The 23,660-nt window shown below is 33.6% G+C and overlaps 2 protein-coding genes across 2 annotated transcripts in view; one reads left to right on the top strand and one right to left on the bottom strand.

The window, feature by feature from the left end:
* The window catches only part of Dhx29 (DExH-box helicase 29), a 45,775-nt gene extending 43,534 nt beyond the window's left edge, over positions 1-2,241 (bottom strand). Inside the window, exon 1 of the mRNA XM_005319629.4 lies at positions 1,786-2,241. Within this exon, the coding sequence (XP_005319686.2) occupies positions 1,786-1,966 (181 nt within the window). The 5' untranslated portion in view covers positions 1,967-2,241. The remainder of the gene's footprint in view (positions 1-1,785) is intronic.
* A 119-nt stretch (positions 2,242-2,360) lies between these two features.
* Mtrex (Mtr4 exosome RNA helicase) overlaps positions 2,361-23,660 on the top strand; it is a 103,099-nt gene continuing 81,799 nt past the window's right edge. Inside the window, exons 1-5 of the mRNA XM_005319625.3 lie at positions 2,361-2,558; positions 9,284-9,421; positions 11,018-11,084; positions 14,254-14,316; positions 15,344-15,456. Coding sequence (XP_005319682.2) covers positions 2,425-2,558; positions 9,284-9,421; positions 11,018-11,084; positions 14,254-14,316; positions 15,344-15,456 — 515 coding nt within the window. The 5' untranslated portion in view covers positions 2,361-2,424. The remainder of the gene's footprint in view (positions 2,559-9,283; positions 9,422-11,017; positions 11,085-14,253; positions 14,317-15,343; positions 15,457-23,660) is intronic.

Raw genomic sequence — 23,660 nt, 5'->3', positions numbered from 1 at the left:
CAAAGAATAACAGAGAGCATGAAAAGTAACTTTTGGGGTTGGGGTTGTGGCTCAGTGGTAGAGTGCTTGTGTAGCATGCATGAGGCACTGGGTTCGATCCCCAGCACCACATAAAAAAACTAAAAGAAATAAACAAAATTAAAATATTGTGTCTATCTACAAATAAAAATATTTTTTTTAAAAGTTACTTTTGATCTTGGATAAACACTTATGTGGGACAAGAGAAATAAGGAAGTAGGAAAAAAGTTAATTTGTGGAGAAAAGAGCAGTTTAGTATTAGCCATGTTAAATTTGAGATGCTTGCAAAAAAACAGGTCCAGGTTAATGCTGAAATGGCTGATTTCTGCTTGAAAGCAAGGCTGGTGTATGTTGGAAAATTACCTATAAAGTAATGGAAATAGGTGAACTCTCCTAAGAGAGCTGGAGGAGGGATCTATATTGTAAAGGATAGACACCTTGGGAAAGGTTCACATTTTGGAGGAGAGTGGAGGAAATAGGAGTCAAAGAATACAACAAATGATTATCAGAAAGTTAAAAGAATTCAAAGAAACTTCAGTAAAAGACAAAGGGAAAACCGAGATGTGGATGCAGAGAGTAAAATTACCACAGACTAAATTAAGGAGAAATTCTACATATTGGTAATGACAAGCATAACAACTCTATAGTTAAAAGATAACAAACTGCAGGGTAAAGAAATCTTACCCACCTTTTAGCTGAAGGTTTGATATCTGCCCATTTCTCTAGTCTCATCTCCTTTCCTCTTTAGCAATGCTCATATTCAATGAATTCCTCAAGAGCTCGTTCTTGACTCCAAATCTTTGCATGTTGTTCATTACTATTTGCTTGGAATACTATTTCTGTCATGCCTTATCAAGTTAACTTCTCATCTTTTTGATCTCCCAGCTTGTCACCTTTTCTGAGCTCATTTACAATTCCTGCTCCTCACCATAAGAATTAGATTATCTTATTAAACTTTCCCCACACTTTGCAGCACTTACCAATTATAAAGCAATTATGCATATCTGTGTGATTAGTTAATGCCTATCTCTGACATTAGACTGGCAAGCTGCAGGAGAGGCAATGTTTCCATTTCGCTCATTTCATTCCCCCCGCCCCCATTCCAGATCCTAAGTATTTGTGTGTATGCACGTATACACACATGCTTAGCTAGCAGAAGGAAACAGTGTATTAATTTCATCTTTTGAAATCCGCCTTAATAGTGGCCTGCAGATATGCAGCAGGAGTTGGACATCTCCAAGGCGAGTTTTCAAACCAATGTACAGAGTAAGCAAAAAATGCAAGGATGCGGAACAAGAGTGAAGATAATTTTGCAATAGGTTACACCAATGTTCAGTGTGTAAGTACTGTAATTCCTATTAAGTACTGATTTTTCCAGAGCATATAGGATACTACATCATTACTAAACATGATAAAAATCAGGCAAGAAAATGGGACAGGCACGAGGAGATGGAACTCCACTACTACCTGTCTCTGCCTTAGCCTAGCCCGCTGGGTTGATGGTTCAGAATGGATCCCCATTGAAACAGCAAGAAATGCAATTACTTTGTTCTTGGAAGAAAAGGTAGAAGGGAAAGGTCAGGCTGCAACAGTGCTACTGCAGGAATTCTGGAGGCTCAGAGAGCTTAGATTTATCTCAAAGGCGGCTAGAAGCTAACAGCTCCGGGTGTGGGAGATACAAATTTTTAGCATGATTGTCCGCCCGGGTTCGAAGGTTCTTTCCTGGGGACAAGGAGTAGAAAGTTCAGGGTGGAGAGTTCCTCGTACCTTGCTTGACTCGGGGCTCCCGGGTGACGGCAACGGCGGCAGGGGGCGGCCTGGCCCCTGGCTTCTTGCTTTGGGTTTCCCCGTCGGCTCCGGCCTCTGCAGATTTGGCTCTGGAAGCAGACACCGCGGCTCGGACCACCGCAGCTCCCGGCGCCTTGTGTTTCTTGTTCTTACCGCCCATGCTGTTGCAATTGCAGCAGAAGATTCTTCCAGGTCTCGGTCTGGCCTCCACCACAGCAGAACCCACGAGAGTTCTTCACATTACCCGGCACCCGCACCGCCACCCAGCGTCCTCCATCCGGGCTTCTCAGACCAGGGCGACTGCTTCACTCAGTTGGTCAGATTCACCAGGCTCCGCCTCTTTGTTCCCCCCACCCCGCTTCGGGAACCTGCCGCATGCCGGCTACCGAGTGTTGCGGTACGCGTTCTCTTTAAAACCACTGGGCTGTCTATCCACTAGTAATCCAAAAGGAAAGGAAAAATCAAAACAAAGAAACAAAAACAGAGAAATTCCTTCGGTCGAGCGACTCTATTACTTTTGTCTCCTATGGGCCACCGTTGAGCCTCCGCTTGGCGTCACTGTCGGGGCGGTCGCGGGGCCTCTTGGGTAAAAGGAAGATTCGGTCTGAGCTCGGAAAGATGGCGGATGCGTTTGGGGATGAGCTGTTCAGCGTGTTCGAAGATGACTCCACCACTGCGGCCGCAACCAAAAAAGACAAAGAAAAGGAGAAGGGAAAATGGAAGGGCTTGCCAGGGTCTGCAGAAAAGGCCGGGTAAGGAAGACGTCCAAGATGTTTTTTTTTTTCTCTTGGTGCCGAGGGCAGAAAACACGATTCTTAGGAAAAGCACAAAATGTGTGTACTGTGAGTGAAGTCGGAAAGTGAAGGGGTTCTGGAAGAAGAGAGGGAGGATAATACTGATTGGGGGGAACCCGGTCTCGGCTTTCCCCCATACCGCCAGGCAGCCTGAGCCGCTGCCACAGCTCTTTCCTTTGGCCCACGTTACTGACTCCTATCTGCGTCGCGGGGCGGTGAGGTTTCCCTTAGGTTCTGGGCAAATGCCCAGTTCCTTGCACGAAGTCTTTTATAAACGAAATTGATGACTAGGTGAGGGGCAAAGAAGCTTGGAAGAAACGACGTGGGGGGTTAAAGGACAAATAGAAACAAGGGAGAGATTCTAATCTCTACGCTATAGATTTCTCGCCCGTAAAATGGAAATTTGATAGTGTCTACCACTTAGGCTGTCATGAAGATTAAAGAGACAATATGTGTTAATCTCCTAACATGAGTTTAGTACATAATAAAACCAAATAAATGCAAGCTATGAGGAGTTTATTTAGAAAATATTTAAAATTACTAGACCTTAAACGTGTAGAGTAATGCATATAACCACCATAAAGTGTTTATAGCAGAACAACGGAATTCTATTATTTGAACTATAGAAAATAAGGTGGTTCATTATTAATTAACAATATTTATTTTTGTTGTTGCCTGGAAAATACCAAATAGGTGAATGAATTAGGCATGATTTCATTCTTGAGGAATTTTCTAAGGGGACAGAACACATTTTAAAGAGTTGTAACTTTGCATTAGTCAGCAATGGACATAAAATGAACGGTATGTACAGTTAAGTCCTATATAAGTTTGAGATATCTGTGATGTTTTGGGGAGCTTAGATAACAGGATATTCTGGATTGAGGAAATAGTAAATTAAATTAGTGTTTCCTAACTTGGGGATGGGATAAGTAAAAGTATAGTTCAGGAAAATTACTTGATTAGTGATTGGCAAAGTATATTTAAGAGTATAGACAGTGAAAGCATGAAAGTAGGTTGGAAAGTATTTTCATTTGTCTAGTTTTGAGATGAAAAGAACCTCAGGAAGTAGGAGAAGGAAGGAAAAGATATGAATATTTTGTCAAGGACAAAATTAAGGAGAACAACAGAAGGGGGGTCAGAAGAGACAGGTTTTTAAAATGTGTATGTCAGGGAGAAGAAAAATAGGTAAATTCAGAAGTTTTGAGACAAAGTGAAGCAATGGTAATACATCCTTATGGAAATGTACATTAGGTAGTTTTAATGAGGATTGTAAGAGAGACAGACTGTAGTACTGGCAGTCTCTTATCTCAGTAAAGTTATTTGAATTGGTGCTGGTTGAGGTGGAGATCCCTATGGGAAAGTATAATGACACAGCAGAGAACTTCAAGAGAAATACTTACGACCAAAGAGAGATTAGAGGGATAGCAGAAAAACCCGGAGTGTGAAAAATAGTTTTCACCTCTCATTGAGTTGAAGGAAGTGGAAAAGTTTGGGGGAGCTTAAGTATTTTTCAATAGTTACCTGTTTAAGTGAGCAACTACAGTATTACAAAAATAATATATGTATGATTTCCAACTTTATACTTTACTTCACAGATACTAATTATTCTACTTTCCAGTGTAGTAGGGATAAGTTTAGTAGTCTGAAATATAGAAGTTAATTTATATTTTAATTTTAATAGGAAATATGTGAACATTAGAGAAGGGAAATATATAAGAAAATACAGAGCATTAGTAACTTCAGGTACTTTTTTTTCTTTTTTTTTACTACCAGGACTTTAAGTTAGGCTTTCTCATCTAGGCATTTTAGGAAAGAATCCAGTTTGCCTGGGATCATAATCATTGTGTATAATGTGAAATTCTATCTGGTCTCTAAAGCAGTAGGGCATATTCTGAAACTGTAGTGAAAATTTGAAGATCCCAGGTTCAAAGACAGCCTCAGCAAAAGTGAGATGCTAAGCAGCTTAGTGAGACCCTGTCTCTAATAAAATACAAAATGGGGCTGGGAATGTGGCTCAATGGTTGCGTGCCCCTGAGTTTAATCCCCAGTATTCCCTCCCAAAATAATAATTGTCCTATGTATTTAATACTTTAGGCCAAATGCTTTTAAAACTAGGAGATTATCAAACTATATATATATATACACACACACACACACACACACACACACTTACATATGTTATGTAAAAGGAATGTCATGTACCTACAATTTTGTTTCAGCAATATCAAGTAATGGTAAATCTATTTCCACCCATACTAGGAGATTGTCAAACTATATACATATACTTATGTTACATAAAAGGAACATCGTGTACCTATACCTTTGTTTCAGCAATATCAAGTAAATCTATTTCCACGCATATCCTCTTTTAAATCAAATACTACCTATCATGTTATTTCTCTCTCTTTCAGTATTCATTTCATCCCACCCCCTCTAAACAAAAACAAAACTAATAATAATTCTTTGATAGTGTCTACTCAGTCCATAGTGAGATTTCTTTAATTGTCTTTAAGGGGGTTTTTTTGGTAGGTGGTTTGTTTGAATCAGAAACCAGACAAAGCCAGTACACTGTTTTAGTTGTTACTCCTTAAGTCTTTTCTCCATCAATCTCCCTCTTGTTTCTTTATGTCATACATTTCTTTTTTCTTTAAGAAAGAGATAGACTGAGAGAGAGAGAGAGAGAGAGGGGAAGAGAGAGTTTTTTAAAATTTTTTTAGTTTTCGGCGGACACAACATCTTTATTTGTATGTGGTGCTGAGGATGGAACCCAGTGACACATGCATGCCAGGCGAGCGCCCTACCGCTTGAGCCATATCCCCAGCCCCTGTCTTACATTTCTTTTTGGAAGGATGAGTAAGAGAAGAAACCAGGTCACTCGTTCTGGAGAGTTTCCCACATTCTAGATTGCTTTATTAGTCATTTAACTTGTTTCTCCTTCCTAAGTATTTAGTTTTAACTTATATTTAGTTCCACCATTGTCCAATAGTCACTATTCACATGAAGCATTTAAAATATGGCTTGTCAGAACTGAGATGTACAAAAAGTATAACATTAGATTTTGAAGACTTAATATGAAAATAGAAGGTAAAATACCCCATTAATTTTTTAAACATTTTATTAGTTATTGATGGACCTTTATTTATTTGTTTTTTTATATGTAGTGCTGATAATCGAACCCAGTGCCTCACATGCCAGGCAAGCACTCTACCACTGAGCTACAACCCCAGTCCCCATTAATTTTTATCTTGGTTATAATTAACATATTTTGCATAAATTGGGTTAAGTAAAACAAATTAAAATTTATATTACCTGTTGTTTTAAATCTGTTAAAGTGATTACAAAATTTTGAATTTATACGTAGCTTACATTATATATATGCAAATTCATTTGGCAGTGGTAATCTGGAGACTTGATTAGATTCAGGTTCTTTTGTTTTAGATAAGAATAATTTATAGTGGCATGATGTATTTCTGTTGCCCTACATCATAAGATGCAGATTACCTGTTCCATTCCAAGATTAATCAGTAGGTTATAATGTTAACCAAGATCCCTCATCAGCCTTTCACATAATTGCTTTAGCATCTGCTACTGGTTGCCTAAACCCATTATTTCATTAGTAGTTGCAAAGTAGAGATTTTTCTGTTTTTATCATTTCTTTTTGCTTGAGTTACCTGTAATGTCTCTTAAAAATATTCATTCCCATATTAGCTCTTTATCTTGAATCATAGTTTGTAAAGAAAAGGCAGAATTAATGCTTGATTCTTTTCAGTTTTTAGAGAAATGAATTCCTTGAGAACATCCTTTCTTTTGTGTGGTTGCCCACCTGCCTGCCTTTCTTCCTTCTACCTGCCTTCTTCCCTTCCTTATATACTTGAAGTACACTAAACCATTACCACAATCAAGATTGAAATATTACCATTACCTCCTGAAGTTTCTTGATTTTTCCATTGAAATGCATACCCTTTCCTGCAGGCAACCACACAGATCTATCTGTTCCTATAGAACAGCTTGCATTTTCTAGAATTTTACTTGAATTGAATATTATTTAATCTGTTCTGTGGACATATCATATTTATCTGTTAATGGACATTCATTCAAGTTGTTTTTATTATTATTTCTGATGCATAGATGCCCAATTACAGATTAGTGAGAACCCTGCATGTTGGTTCTTACATCAAAAACTCCATCAATTTTAATTACTTGTGCTTTTTCTTTTTCTTTTTTTTTTTTTTTTGAGGGGGGGAATACCAGGGGCATTTAACCACTGAGCCACATTATATTCTTAGATAACCCTTTTTATTTTTATACAGGGTTTTGCTTAGTTGCTTAGGCCTTCACTAAGTTGCTGAGGCTGGCTTTGAACTTGTGAACCTCCTGCCTCAGCTTCCCAAATTGCTGGGATTAAAGGGTGCTTTCTGCAAAAGATTGTCTGAATTGCCTAAACATTTTCTGCCCCAGACTGGGATTGAGATAGGGATTTAGGATAGAGGGAGAGAAATACTGAATCTTAAAGGAAACACCCACAGGCCATTGAGATGTAAAAAGCATAGGTATAAATTTCTAGCAACAAGCTACTGACCCCTGCCCTTGTAAAATGAGGGAAGTAGACAAGTGCAGAGGACATTGGTACAAAATTGTGCAGCTCCACCCTGGATCCACCTCCGAGTCAGGCCCCTGATACAGCTCTTCTATAAAATATTGTACATCCAGCCCAAGTCAAAGCTGCTTCTCACTCTAGAGATGACCTTCATTTTCCCTTGAATGTGTATCAGCCTTCCTAAATAGAGTATGATGAACTTAGATTTTTGTTTATCCAATATATGAGAAATTATATTTCAATTACTACTAATTTATAATTTTCTTAATATGAATAAAGCAAAGCATCACTTCTTATGTTCAGAAGTTATTTGGTTTTCTTTTTTGTGAGTTGGTCATTTTTTTTTTCATATTTTAGAAAATGGATAGTTAGTCTTTTTCTTCTTAATTGTAGGAGCCCTTTTATATTATGGATATTGTTTCTCTAATCTAAATTACATGTATTTTTCCCCTTTTTTGACATTTAAAAATATTTTAATGAGCTACATGCCTTGCCCTGGTTTTACATTTTGCATGTGTATCTCACCATTTTAGTCCAGTGCCTTTTATGGTGTTGAACAGGTTTCCCAGGTATTCTGAAACAATTCCTTTACAAGTATTGTAGGTATTTACAAATGAACAAAAATAATGCATGCATTCTATTATGACATATAGCCAAACTTAACACATTAGGAATTAATGTTAACTTGCTTTTGTATAGTTCTCCAAATAAAACTTTCTTGAGTACTGGAATTATAAGCATGTACCACCGTGACTGGCCACCATTCTGTTTTAAGCCTAGTCTTTGGCATGTGTTATTCTCCAGGCATGATAACAACAATTGGTTGTACTAAACAATCAGTGCTCAATTTTTATTACAGATATATCTAAATGTCATTCAGATAGTATAAGTACTTTTAAAAACGTCTTTTGTTTGTTTTTGGTACCAGGGGTTGAACTTGGGGAGCTTAACCACTTAGTCACATCCGCAGCCTTTCTTTTTATATTTTATTTAGAGACAGGATCTCGCTGAGTTGCTTAGGGCCTCACTAAGTTTTTGAGGCTGGCAGAATGTCTTATTTTTTATACAATTTATTATTATTTTTTATATATTTTTTATATAATTCTAGACTTTACAGAAAAGTTGTAAGAATGGTATTAAAATCATTATACATTTCACCTAAATATCCCAAATATTAGTATTTTTACCCCATTTGCTTTCTCCCCACACATATATGTATATGTGTGTGTGTGTGTATGTGTGTGTGTATATATGTTTGTATGTTTATACTTTTCTTTGAACTATTTAGAATAAGGAACTATTTAGATTAAGATGCAGACATGTTGCTTATTTACCTCTAAATTCTTGGGTACTTCAGTGTTATCTGAAAATAAGAGCATTCTTTTATATAACCACAGTACAGATTGCAGTGATCAGAATTAGGAAATTAACATTGACATAGTGTTATAATCTACAGATTTATTCAGATTTTGACAATTACTTTAATATCCTTTATAAAAAAAGGGATTCTATGTTGGAGTACATAATTTGGTAGTCATGTCTTTTTAGTTTTGTGTAGCCTGGACCAATTGTTTGACTTTCATGAGCTTGCAGTCTTTGAAAAATTACAGGCTAATTTTTTTTTTTCCAAAATTTTTTTTAGTTGTCAGTGGACATTAATTTATTTATATGCTGAGAATTGAATCTAGTGCCTCACACATGCTAGGCAAGCGCTCTACCACTGAGCCACAACCCCAGCCCAGATTACAGGCTAGTTCTTTTGTAGATTGTAACTCAATTTGGGTTTATAGTCTGATTGGTTATAATTCTTTTTGGTCAAATTTATTGTTTGATAAATTTTTTAAAAAAACTTATGTGACCATTTCTTTTACTCTGAGTTTAAAAGTACTTTAGAATAAACCTAAGAAAATATGAAATAAAAAAGGAATAGTGTTCAATTTTACTAGTTATAGAGTATTCTGAGCTTTGATTTGCACCTTTCATCTGTTTAAGTAATGATGTTTTTCTTCTTAACGATGTATACAATACATGGAGCAGTAGTTTTTAGTATTCCCCTTAAAGTAAGAACTAATATATTTCCATTCAGGAAACGTTTTGATGCCAAATTGCAATCAGAGTCAACTACTAGTGGAAAAAATAAGAGAGATGTGGATTTTGAAGGCACGGATGAAACCATTTTTGGAAAGAAGCCCAGGATAGAAGAGTCAGTAACTGAAGACTTAAGGTAATATTTCCACAATAGTAAATGTTAGTAACTCTTAATTTGGTATGAAGTTTTTAAAATTGTTTATATATTGGTTTTTTAAAAATATTATTTTAGTTGTAGATTGATACAGTATCTTTATTTATTTATTTTTATGTGGTGCTCAGGATCAAACCCAGGGCCTCATGCATGCCCGTATATGTCGGCCAAATATATTATATTTTATAATATACTTTTTGCTGAGTTAGGAAAATGAACATGATATTCTTTATATACTATGCAAACATGTAAATATAGCACATTTATGTAAGTTTGGAGAATTAGAAGACAATATAGAAATGATTCATATTTTGATACTTTAAGCCAATTTTGGGAGAAGAATCTTGAAACCTGATTTTTTTTTAAGGATAAGTTATGTTTCCTTTATTTTTATCTCAAGGTGATCACTGAAGAATAAAATAGGAGAGAAGAATAAAACTGACCCAGTGGAAGGAATAAGTGGGAAGGACCATTAGAAGAAATTAGATATTTATTGTCGCATGTAGCAGTAGAGTGGTTATGAATCCTAAGACTCTTGTCAGTGAACAAGACCCATGGGTATATATGGCTGAATATTCCTTGGTATTTGAATTTCTCAGATTTTGAAAGCTGTAACTTTCTACAATGATACTAGTATTTTTGGTTGACCTGATTTCAGTTGTGGTGATGATCTTTGCAATTGTTTTTTTAATGTATTATATTCTAGTTAGGCACTACCATGAAGAGCTTATTCTTTCTGAGATTATTTTTGACCAGTGAACTAGTAAAATTATCTGCTACAAATGATGGTAGATGTTTCACTTAAATATTTAATATGTACCATTTACCCAAGCTAGTGCATAATATTACCCAAAATTAGTGTGTAATATTGGTAGTTTAAAAATCTTTGTTACTGGGCTGGGGTTGTGGCTCAGTGGTAGAGCGCTCACCCAGCATGTGCAATGTCCTGGGTTCAATTCTCAGCACCACATAAAAATAAATAAATAAAATAAAGATTTTATTTTAAAATAAAGATATCCAACTACAACTAAAAAAAATAAATAAATAAAATTGTAATTATTGGGTTCTATCCAGATACATGGATAAGTATGATTATTGACTCTAGCACAGAAATATATATAGTTTTCTTGAATTTTTCGAGTCATGTCATCAATAAACATAATGCAAGATTTTGATGAGAAGGAACATTTCTGTAAATTATAGCAACATCTAAATTAGACTACTTTATCTTTTGTGTTATGTAATGATTTTTATAACCAGCTTCATGTTTTGAAGGAATGACAGTACTTTGAAGAGGTATTTTCTGTTCAAAATAGTCATTGGAACTAAACTGACATAATTCTTTCAATATAATCTTCTTGGTGATCTATTTGTTCTGTTTATAATAAATTCCTGGAACATGTTGAATTCTCAGTATGCATTTGAGTAATGTGACAGATTTTCAGAGTATTAGTAGTACAACTTTTTCCAATATGAAATATTGATAATTGGGTAGTATCATTTTCTTTAACAATACAGATTGGGGGCTTATTTATAGAAAAACAATTTGTGTCATTTTAACAATTTTTTTTCTTTAAGTTTGGCAGACCTGATGCCCAGAGTTAAGGTACAATCAGTTGAAACTGTTGAAGGATGTACACATGAGGTAAGCACAAAAGACATGTACTGCATTAGTAACCTAAGTGGGATTTTTCTTTGTACTCTGTGGTCTGATGATTAGCAAGTAATTTAACCCTGAAGGCCTTGGAAACAATAAATGGTTTTTGTGGCAATTCATACTCAAGCGAAAGAACGTGGGAGCTTTGTAATAAAGTCTTGGTTCAGAAGGTAGCCAACATTTTTTCTAGCTACAGTCTTAAGTAAATTTTTTAACCTCTTTGAACATTGTCTTTTGAATTTGTAAAATTGGAATGATTGTTTTTACCTCCTGGAGTGTTAGTAAAGATCATATAAGAAAATTCACTGGAGTACTCAGCACAGAGTAGATGTTTAGTATCTGTTTATTCTTATACTCCTAAAGTCAACTAATGGTGATAGTTTTGCAGGTAACTTGATATTTCATGTCTTGCTCTAATGACTGATAAATTGAAGTTTCTTTGTTCTACCACAAGATGGTGATCTTTGGCTTTTAGTATCCATTTAGAAGGGAGGATTTATATTTCTAAGTCAGGACTTTGACACTATTTCTTTTTATTTCAAATATAGCAAGTTATTACTGGTAATTAGAGAATATTTTTCTTAAATATATATTTATTTATTTATACACAATGCTGAGAAACAAATTCAGTGTTTCACACATGCTAGGCATACGTTATACCTCTACCTACAATCCTAGCCCCCTGGAGAATCTTAAAGTATCTATTGAATGAGCAGAGAAATTCCAAATTAATAAAAAATGGTTTTTATATGGATTTAGAACTTTATCTATTAAAATAGCTATTTTACTAGAACGTTAGGTTCTTAAATATCTATTCCTTAGATAATATTTAGTTTTTCAGATGTAATGCCAATTTGATCATTCATTTCACTCTTAATTTTAGACTCTATTCTATCTGGGCTTATGAAAGTCAGGAAAGAGGAAAGGAAAAAATGTCTATATGTCTATATCTCCTGCATTGAAGAGCTCAAAAGTTTCCCTGTGCTCTGTGATTATCTTTAATTCTGCCATTCTGTCATCCCCTCTTACTTTCTGAGCAAATAACTTTATCAGTTACTTTATGTAGAGGCTTGAGTTGGAAAGTATTATAACCTCTTATCACCAAGCCTATCTGTCTCTGTCATTGTCTACCAAAAGAAAAATACATTACCACTTCAGGCTAACTATGATTGTTCTTCCAGTGGTCTTGACTATATCTTATCCTGTCTTCAAAGAGACTTTCTCAGTTTTCTTTTCCCTTGTTTGTGGAGTTTCCTTTTCTGTATTTGCCATTTCCTATCAGCATCTGAACATTCAAAAACTTCTCTTTTGTTGAAAATTATTTTTCATCCACTATATGTACTGTATTGTTTTTCTCCCTGGTTATAGTTATTCATTCAACAATATCTTTTGAGTGCCAGGTACATTTTACTGCATGCTGAGTATGAAGAGATAAAAGAGATACAGTCCCTTCTTAGAATTGCTATTGAATTGTCTTCTTCAGGAAACCCTGTTAAGATTTCTTAACCTTTCATTTCTTTTTCAATTTACTACAAATAGATTTTTCCCTATTTCTTTGAAATTGCTTTGGTAAAAATCACTAGTGACTAATTACTAAGTATTTAATTTTTGATCATTCTACTAGTGTTCCACTTTTCTGACTCCTTAGTCTCTATGTGCTTCTTTTTCTACCTCTGTTATTTTGTTATTATTCAGATTGTTTTTAGAGAATAAAAACACAACTCTGATTCTTATAGAAGTAAAAATATAATTTTGTTTTTGGTGCTAAATCTCAGGAATGTTAAATTCTTAATTGCTTACTGTTGATATTCATTATTCATATGTTAGAAAGTACCAGGAGAGATGTGGTAGAAGTCAGTTAACTTAGTCAGATATGGCTTACCAGTTTAAGCATACCTTGGTGGGGATCACACCATGATTTGAGGCATAACTTTCATACTCAGCTCTAGAAAATTGATTTTGTTATTGTAGCAAAGGTTGGGTACTCTAGGATAGACTCAGATTCATCATACATACAAGATGTGGTAGGGATGGGGGCTATACCAAAGAATCTCGTTTCTTTTTTTTTCCTAGTTGTTGATGAACCTTTATTTTATTTATTTACATGTGTTGCTGAGAATTGAACTCAGTGCCTCACACAGTGCTAGACAAGGGCTCTACCACTGAGCTACAACCCCAGCCCAGATGTTTTCACACTATTAAACTATCAAGGAATCAAAGTTAGTAACTTGGTCTTGGAATCATAATAAAGAGAAATATATAATCTTAAAGGAAAAACTGATGAGAACACTTCATATCCCTCATGTTTGTTTACTTGTGAGTTGTTTAAAATATCTCTTAGGTTAATTTTTATAAATTGTGCTGTATAAACTACCAAATTCTGACTTCTGGTTTTACTCTATAGATTTCATTTTGAACATCACATTTCTTCTGACACATCATTCATACTTGGTATTATTCATTGTTTCATATTTTCTTAATTATTCGATCTTTAGTCATTCCTTACTGAAACTCTACTCACGTTATTTATAGAATAAATAAGCAACTAATCTTATTCAATATTTGTTAATCGAAGTTTTGACATTTAGAAATGATTCCTAATTTCTGTATGTACCTTACTTTAACCTGTGGATTTTTACACTAACTGTTTACTTTCCTAGTGTATGGTTAGGAATGTGTAAACATTGGTGATATTAATCTTTTTAAGTCTTGAGAGTTTGGTTTTATGAACTCCAGATCTTAATCTTTACTGGAAGGAAATTAATTTCCTGTTCCAAGCAATCAGAGGTATCATTCCCTAGACTTTTCTTTCCTGTGGTGACATCCCATTTTCTATTCTTCAACCTTTTTGAGTATTTTTAATGTCAATCAATATATTAGGTATGGAAAATGTAAATAATAAATACAGTTTCTTAATAAATACAGTTTCTTCAGGGAGATAACCTTACAAGTTTCAGTTACATTACTGTTAGACCAAAATTAGTATTTTTAAATGTTGTAGCTTGACCTTTTTGCTTTGTTAGGCAGGGTAGTTAATTTTATGTCTAAGACTATTGGAAACGTTCTAGTTGATCACTCTGATTTTTTTCAAACCATCGTTGATTTTTGAAGTGCTAAATATCAGTTTTTTTTTTTTTTTTTTAAATTTTGATATCAGGTTGCACTTCCTGCAGATGAGGATTATTTACCACTTAAACCTCGAGTCGGAAAAGCAGCAAAGGTATGGACTTTGGATAACACAGTTTATAAAGTTTGAGAGACTTTTTCCTTAGAAATCTTAAAAAAAATTTTTTTTATACTTGTGTGTGTGTGTGTGTGTGTGTGTGTGTGTGTGTGTATCAGAAAGATGACAGCTAAAGAATATAGTGGGAACTATATTAATATATAATCATGCTGGAAACTAAGAATTATGCGATAGATTTTACAACATTGGAATAGTGATTGTTAAACCTTATTAAAGAATCTAATGAAAGTTGTCAACCTTTCTTTAGAAAAAAATGCACATTTGTAAGTGGTGCTGTAGTTTTAGAGGTTCTGGAAAAACAGACTGATTTTATTAGATGAATTTTGAATTCCTGATTGACCTTAAATGATTAACAGATTTTTTTTTAAACATTTAATCGTTAGTTGTAGGTGGACACAATACCCTTAATTTAGTTTTTATGTGGTGCTGAGGATTGAACCCAGTGCCTCACGCATGCTAGGCGAGTGCTTTTCCTCTGAGCCACAACCCCAACCCCTGATTAACAGATTTTGACGTAGTTTTTTCCACGTAATTTTCTGAAATAAAAAAAGGAAGTATGTAGGAGTAAGCTTGGAATTCTTAAAGCCTCATAGTTATTTTATTCTGCTTTTGTTGAATAAACTGAACTAAAGGACTACATTTTTCAGAGCCTTAGAGTACCTTTCTCTGAAATAATCCATACCTGTTTTAGGGGTTGTAAAGGTGAATTATGATATATGGAAAATGTGATGCACAGTGCCTATCACACAGCATGTTTTTTTTGTAAATACGAATGATTATTTTATTATTATTTAAATATAATGTAATAATTAAAAGATTAAATGGAAGAGTAATTTATGCCATTTGGAAAAAAAGTGTTTTTACTCTTCCTAATGTTTCCTTGTGGTGGTATATTTCCTAAATAAAATCATAAAGAAATGCTCCTAGAATGCTTTTGGCGGCAGTCTTTCTCTTGATGATAGCTAGGTTTTTTCATGCAGATATTAATGTTTTGTTTTTGTAGGTGTACCCGTTTATTCTTGATGCTTTCCAAAGAGAAGCCATTCAGTGTGTTGATAACAATCAGTCTGTTTTAGTATCTGCACATACATCAGCAGGGAAAACTGTATGTGCTGAGTAAGTAACTTTCTTTTTAAATAAAATCCTGAAATCACTAGAAAGGGATAAGAGAAGGCATCCTTGCTTTGTTCCAAGTAGTAGGGAAAATACATTCCATTTTTCATTATTAAACAGAACATTACCATAGGTTTTTCATAGATACCCCAGTCAGTTTGGGGAAGATCCTTTCTGTTGTTCCTAGTTTGCAGAATTTGTGTATGTATATGTGTGTGCACACACATGTCTGCATATAAAAATATCTGTACTAATTTTGTCTGATGTTTTTTGGGGTTATGTATTGAAATGATATGTTTTTGTTTTGATTTGTGTCCTGCTATTGTGACGAAATATGTTTATTGGCTTTCAAATGATGAATAATTCTAAGAAAAGCAGCATTTGGTCATGATGGTCTTTATTACTATGTTGTTGGATTTGGTTAGTTTAGTTTTTGTTAATTTTTATATCTGTTCCTGAAGAGTATTGCTTTTTAGTTTTATTATAATGTCTTTTTCTGGTGTTAATAACAGGGTGATGTTTACTTCTATATTTTTCTTTGGTTGATCTGACTAGAAGTCAATTCATATTAATCTAAAATTTCAACTTTTGATTTCATTGATTTTCCTCTATTCTGTTTTCCTTTTTATTGACTTTCTCTCTGATCCTATTCTTCCTTTCGTTAATTTTGTGCTTTAGTTACTCTTTTAATAGTTTCTTTAGGATAAAAAGTTGAGGTAATTAATTTGAGATATCTTTTTCCTAACATACGCATAATTTAATGAGGTAAACTTAATCTAACATTGTTTTAGCTGTATCCCACAATCTTTTTATGTTTTGTTTGATATATTTGTAAAATGTTTTTAAAATCTTGATAAATTATGTTTGATCCAAGTTCTGTGTGGTGTCATTTTCCTTCTGCATGAAGAAATTTTTTAAATATTTAATATTTAAGTTCTTTAAATATTAGTGTAAGTCTACTAATGAGAAATTATGTTAATTTGTATACCTCTAAAATAGTCTTTCTCATTTTTGAAAAGATATTTTTCCTTAGTTAGAATTCTAATATTTTTAAGATCATCTTTTTGACTTGCACAGTTTGTGACCAAAAAAATTCTCTGAGATCCTTTGTTTCTCCGTATATGTCTTTTTTTTCTGGGTCTACATTAAATATTTTATCTTTATCACTGGTTTTAAACATTTTTGCTTATGATACACCCTAGTGTAGTTTTCATGGATTTCGAGTTTGTTTTTTGCAGTGTTCCCATGGTTGTCCTTCTAGGACTCTACTTATTTTATGACAGTTATCTCAACTTACTGATTCTATGTTCTGTTTTTTTTTTTAATGTTTTATTTTGGGGTCATTTCTAATACAGCATCTCAAATTCATTAATCCTCTGAATTGTTAAATCTGCCATTAGTCTCATTTAGATGCCTTATTTTAAAATTTCAGATATTGTGGTTTTCTTTGCTGGAAGTCCAACTTATTTATTTTTTGTTCCTTATCATAATACCATAAAGTACAATCCTGAATGTCATAGTCTTTCAGGAGTATTGAAATCCTGGAAGATGTAAATCTCTAAAGTCCTGAAGATCAGTCCCAAAAAATAAAAATCCCAAAAGTTGAAAATTTGACAAAATCCTGAAAACTACAGTTTCCAATGGGGAAAAAATGTCTACATGAAAGTTGTAGAAGGATTAATTCTTGGAAGGAATTAGTGTGTTTTCTGTTGTGAGCACAATTCTGTATGTATGTGGCTCAAGCTGTAGCGCGCTCGCCTGGCATGCTTGCGGCCCGGGTTCGAACCTCAGCACCACATACAAACAAAGATGTTGTGTCCGCCGAAAACTAACTAACTAACTAAATAAATAAATATTTTTAAAAAATATTTGAAAAAAAAATGAGAGTGTTTCTAGTGGAGATGAGTATGTGAATCTCAAGTGGGTGAGGAAGATCTGCTTTATAGAGAATGAATATGAACATATTCTTTAAGAAGAGATGTGCCTAAAAGAGGAAAAACAGCTGTGATAGCCACATGATGCTTGGAAATAAAATTAACAGTCATGAAAGTTGGCCAACTCTTAAGACTACATTGGTACAGTTGCCCAAAATCTGTCCCTATAGGCAGTTTTTTATATGTTGAAATTTTTTTTCTTTTTTGTAGCATTTTTTTTTCACTTTTTTGTGTTTCTTGCCATTAGACCCAGGCAAATGATCATACTGGGCACGTGCTTTGCCATTGAATTATATATACTTCAGCCTTTTTTTCCACTATTTTCCAGCATTAAAAAAAATAAAAAAGTTATGCTCTGTGTTTCATCTTTATTTCACTTCTAATATTGGAGAATAAATTAAATAAAGAGAACTCTAATTTATGTTTTGCGTTTTTTGAAAATTTAATTATTTGAAAGTACATTACTGCAACATTGATTCGTATTTAAGCACTATCCCTGAACAGAAAAACATTGAAACTTTATCAGTAAATAAAAGAGACATCCTTTTTGTACATCTGCCTTTGTGAAAGTTAAAGTTTCTTGAGATCTTGATTCTTTGGGCAAGCTGCCCATGGAGTGGCAACCTATCAATTTTTGATAGGTCTCCTTAAAAAGATGGGTTGTTTATTACATTATTTCAAATGATTGAAATTTAAAAGCTGAGTACAGACAATTGTTAATCATAGTGATAATACATTTTACTTTTTGACCTATTATGGTTCATCTGCTCATAATTGTTACACCCATGTATCTGTCAATATATCTGAGTGTTTATGCTCACAAAAATAATATGTTAATATAGCCTGCTATATTATGTAAAGTAGCCTATTAAGTGTTCTTCTGTGTTTTATATATTTCTCAGATTTCCTTACAAATGTACATAAACATCTTCTAAAGAATTTGAAATTTTTTCTTTTACCTTTTTGAGTTTTTGAGTTTGGGGCATTTTGATTTTGGGAGATTTCAGCATTAAGAATTACAGTGTTCAGGTTTGTATCTTTCAGGATTATGACTCAAACCTGTATTTTTAATATATCCCATGTATCTTAACATTCCTTTAGTTTTTTGAAAATATATATTTTCTATATAAAATATTTTGAAAATACAGTTAGAAAACTTTTTAAATGTTCTGGTTATTACCGCTTTTGTCTGGGTTATTTTCTGATCTGTTTTGATATATTAGACTTTTTCTTTCATTATGGAAAAGTATATTCCTGCTTCTTTACGTACTGCTTTGATTGGTTGTTTGGCTGTTTTTAGTTTTTAATCGCTTGTCCATGTTGTGACTTTACATGATATTTTTCTGTTTCTCGTGCTTGAGTTTGTTGGCCTCTTAGATTTGTGGGTTTGTTATGGTTTTCATCAAATTTGGGAAATTTTAAAATATTTTCCCATCACTCTAGTTTTTTGAGGATTTCAATCATAGTTGGCCACTTTAAGTTGTTCCAGAATCCACTGATATTTTACTTGCTATTATTTTTTGGTGTTTGTTTTGATTCATTTTCGTAGTTTCTATTGCCATGGCTTCAAGTTTATTCATAACTCTTCTGCGGTATCAAATCTGCCTTTCTCCTATGTTTTTCATCGTAGACACTGCATTTTCATCTTTAAAGTTTGACTTAGGTCTTTCAGTGTTTTCTAGGTTTCTACTTAACATGTTATTTTCTTGAGCACGTAGAATATAGTTATGTAATGTTTAACATCCTTATTTACTAATTTGGTCGTTGGTCTTATGTTTCATTCCTGTACATACGTGAGATATATGTTTTGTGTTATAAATTACTTGGGAAAATGTCTTCCTATTGAGGCTTACTTTTATGATTATTTTAGGCAGGATCAGAGCAGCATTTAGCCTAATGGTGGGCAAATGTTTCTCACTACTCAGTACTCTTCTTGCTATTCCACCCAGTGTCTTGTGAATCATAAAGTTTTCCATGGTGGTTGGTAGAAATCCAAATTACTCAGTTCTGAGTGAGATTTGGTCATTTTTATCTTTGCTTCTTTGGGTTGGTTTTTGCCTGGTCTCAAATAGTTGCCTAAGATTTTACTGGTCAGTATTGTCCGAATACTTATAAAGGCTCAGCAGATATTCAGCACCCTCTCTGTGCAACTTTCTCCTCTCTGGTATTCTGCTCTGCAAACTCTTAATTGCCTTGTCATCCCCAGACTTACATGTTGATCCATTCAAGTTAGGAAAACCTCTAGGTTCTGCCTGGGATCCCCATCATGGAACTGTCTTATAGTTTTTTCAGTTGGGTGGGTAAAGGTAATCCCCATTACTCTGTCTTAACAATAATTGGATGTTTTCTGTATTTTTAAAAAATATTTTTTAGTTGTAGTTGATGCATACCTTTATTTTATTTTATTTATTTTAAAATTTTATTTGTGGTGCTTAGGATCGAACCCAGTGCCGTGCGCGGGCCAGGTGAGCGCGATACTGCTTGAGCCATATCCCGAGCTTCCTTTATTTTATTTATTTATTTTTATGTGGTGCTGAGCCACAACCCCAGCACTTATGTTTTCTGTATTTTTATTTTTTATTTTAAAATATTATGTTATTAAGTACTATATTATATTAAATATTATATTATAAAATATTAATATTTTATCACTTTAAAGATTATAATTTGCATTTTTAATGTCATCACCAAGTGATATATCTGTATTAAAGTTAGAAAGGAACTGGGCCAAGCTAAAAAAAGTAGATTGTGTTCTTAGAAGAATAGCATTACCTTAGATTATTAGAGGGAAGTGAAAGGAGAGGAAGGCAGGGGATGGGGATAAGAAAGAGAGAATGAAACAGACATTATTTATGTATGTATGTGACTGTATGACCAATGTAATTCTACAATAAATTATATATTTCAGTCATTCCTTGGTATTGGTGGGGAATTGGTTCCAGTTTCCCCCTTGAATACCAAAATCTATGGATGCTCAAGTCACTTATATTTAAAATGGCACATTATATACATGTAATCTACATACATCCTCTCATATATTTAAGTCATTTCTAGATTACTTATAATTACCTAATACAACGTAAATGCCAAGTAAGTAGCTGTTATCCTGTATTGTTTAGGGAATAATGATAAAGTCAGGTTTAATACAAAGTTTTTCCCTATCTTCTGTCTGAGGTAGGTTAAATTGTAGATGCAGAACCTATGAATATGGAGAGCCAACTGTTTTTCAATAGTGCACGGATCTAATGTAGGAACAAACACACCTTTGTTAAATATGTTTAAACTTTTATTTAATTAATATTTTTAAAAATATAAGACAATTTAAAGCAATGATTATAACTGTATTGCTGGGTTTACAGTATATGCAGTTGAAATAGATACATACATGAGATAATATTAAATAGCACAAAAAATATTACAGCCAAGATTTCAATATAGTATTTTACAGAAATTGTGATTGTGATAAAGGTGAAGAGAAAAGCAGTAGAGTAGCTACTAAAAAGGTAACTCGAATAAAAGTAAAGACTCAAAAAGGGAATTAAAATGGTATACTAAAAAAATAGTGATTTACACAATAGAATGTAGTAAAGGAGAAAACATGAAACAGAAAAGAGACATCAAAATAATATCAAAATAATTGCCAAGTCAACAACAAAAAGCAAATGTAAATCCAACCATATCAATCACTAAATTACTAAAATCATATAAAATATCTTCTCCAACCAGAAATTAAATTAGAAATAAAGAGCACAAAGATATAGGAAAATCACCAAATGTTTGAAAAGTAAACAGCATAAGAGAAAATCAAAAGGGAAATTAAAAAATGAATGAAAACAAAACCATAGTATTAACAAAATTTATGGGGTACATCTTAAGCAGTATTAAAGAGAGAAATTTAGAGCTTTAACTATTTACGCCTGAAGAATTACTTAAAATCAATGGTTTGGATGCAAATTTCCCACAAATGCTCACATGTGAGACAATGCAAGAAAGTTCAGAGGATAAATGATTGGGTTATGAGAGCCTTAACTCAATTAGTGAATCATTCTCCTGATGGGATTAATCAAGTAGTGACTGAAGGCAGATAGGTTGTAGCTGGGGGAGGTGAGTCATTGGGAGCATGGCTTGGAGTATGTATTTTGTATCTGGCCATGAAGTCTCTCTTCCTTTCTTCCTTTCTTTTTTTTCCTCTCTCTCCCTCTCTCTGCTGTCTGATCATCATATGAGCTGCTTCCCTCTGCTAGAAAGTTAAGACAAGAGTATTGTGATTTGGAGCCCAGCCTGGGCATCTAAGACTTGTCTCAGAATTTAAAAATAAATTTAAGTACTCTGAGGACTGGGTTCAATCTCTGGCACTGCCCTACCAATAAATTTACTCATAGAGTTCTTACAATGCAACAAGACTAACAAATCAATTAAAAATATCAGCAAAAATCTGAAATAAACATCAAAATTAAATCACCAAAGATCGATAAATAGATAAGTACATGAAACAGTGCTTACCAGCATCATTAGTCATCACAGAACAGCAAATTAAAACCACTATATGACATCACTACATACTCACTAAAATAGATATAATAAGAACTAATAACACCAAGAGTTGGCAGTGATACAGAGAACTAACACCTCATATATTACTGGTAGGAATAAAAAAAGGTAATGCCACTTTGGAAAATAGTTTGACAATTTTCAAAAGAGTTAAATACTTATTTTCATTAAAATGTAGAAATTAAATTTCTGGGTTACCCAAGAGAAATGAAAACACAGACCCAAAGACTTACACAGGAATGTTTTTACCTGTATTATAATAGCCAAAAACATGATCATGGTTATCTGTGGCTGAAGGTACAAGTGAATTTGAATGCAAATTGTATGGATGCAATTATATAGTTGAAGTAACTTAGTAAAACTCACTGACCTGAGTAGTTATAATGAGTGACATTAACTGCATGAAAATTATATAATAGGAAAACCCTGACATATTTTTTAGAATACTCTCTCTGATTTTCTATCCTAGGATTTGAGAGCAGGTTTCTGTATACATGTGAAAACTTTCTCTAATGTAAATTCTCCTCTTTAGGAAAAATTAAAACCAGGTTACATAAATGGCCAGAATGCAAATGACTATATACGTTAACTTTAAAAGCATAGTGCACCCAATATAGCACTATTCTATTTGTCTCTCTAAGTGAGATAAATAATTGAACTAAGAGTAGTTAAACTTATTTTTTATAATACCTATGCCTTAGGAGGAAACTAGCATCTAACTGCAACACCTTTTGAAAAGGAATGAACTGGTAAGAAATAAGTCAACTCCACTGAACAGAACTGGAGTGGGAGAGGAATGTACTGTATTTGGGGCTGGAAAATAGATCAAGACATCTGTGAAGAGTTGATGCCATAAGATGACACTGAAAATCCAAAATCACTCCTCTGTTTCTGAGAAAATTTCATAGGCTAAGAAAGTATGGACAGAACTAATAAATAGGTGACTAGATAAGTGTTGACTGTACCAAAAACATGAAATAAAATTCTAGGGGTTGGTGTTGTAGCTCAGTGGTAGAGTGCTTGCCTAGCATGTGTGAGTCACTGGGTTAGATTCTCAGCATTGCATATAAATAATAAAATAAAGGTCTATCAACAACTAAAAAAATACTTAAACATTTTTTTTTCATTTTATGGCGCATGAAATATATCACTGTGCCAAAGTAAAGGGAATGATAGGGTGATTGGTGTCATTTTATGTGTTTCTTTTTCCGTCTTTACTTTAATTGCCTCCTGTTAATAGTAGCTAATTCAGCTGCCAGCAGAAAAGGTAATAGAAAAATAAAATATTATAGATTATTAAAAGTCAAACCCAAAAAGTCAAGTCTGCAACAGACTACAAAATATCATCCAAATGTTGAAAAATACAATCTACTTTTTTTAGCTTGGCCCAGTTCTTCCAACTTTAATACACATATATCACTTGGTGATGACATTAAAAATGCAGCTTATAATTAACATTATATTAAATACTATATTATAAAATATTAATATTTTATCACTTTTAGATTATAATTTGCATTTTAATGTCATCACCAAGTGATATATGTATATTAAAGTTAGAGAGGAACTGGGCCGAGCTAAAAAAAATAGATTGTGTTTTTAGAAGAATAGCATTACCTTAGATTATTAGAGGGAAGTGAAAGGAGGCGAGGGCAGGGGATGTGGGGATAGAATGAAACAGACATTGTTTATGTATGTGTGTGACTGTATGACCAATGTGAT

This window comes from Ictidomys tridecemlineatus, chromosome 1 (genome assembly GCF_052094955.1).
Source record: "Ictidomys tridecemlineatus isolate mIctTri1 chromosome 1, mIctTri1.hap1, whole genome shotgun sequence".
Classification (NCBI taxonomy): Eukaryota; Metazoa; Chordata; class Mammalia; order Rodentia; family Sciuridae; genus Ictidomys; species Ictidomys tridecemlineatus.
This window is presented reverse-complemented; position numbering and strand designations above follow the sequence as displayed.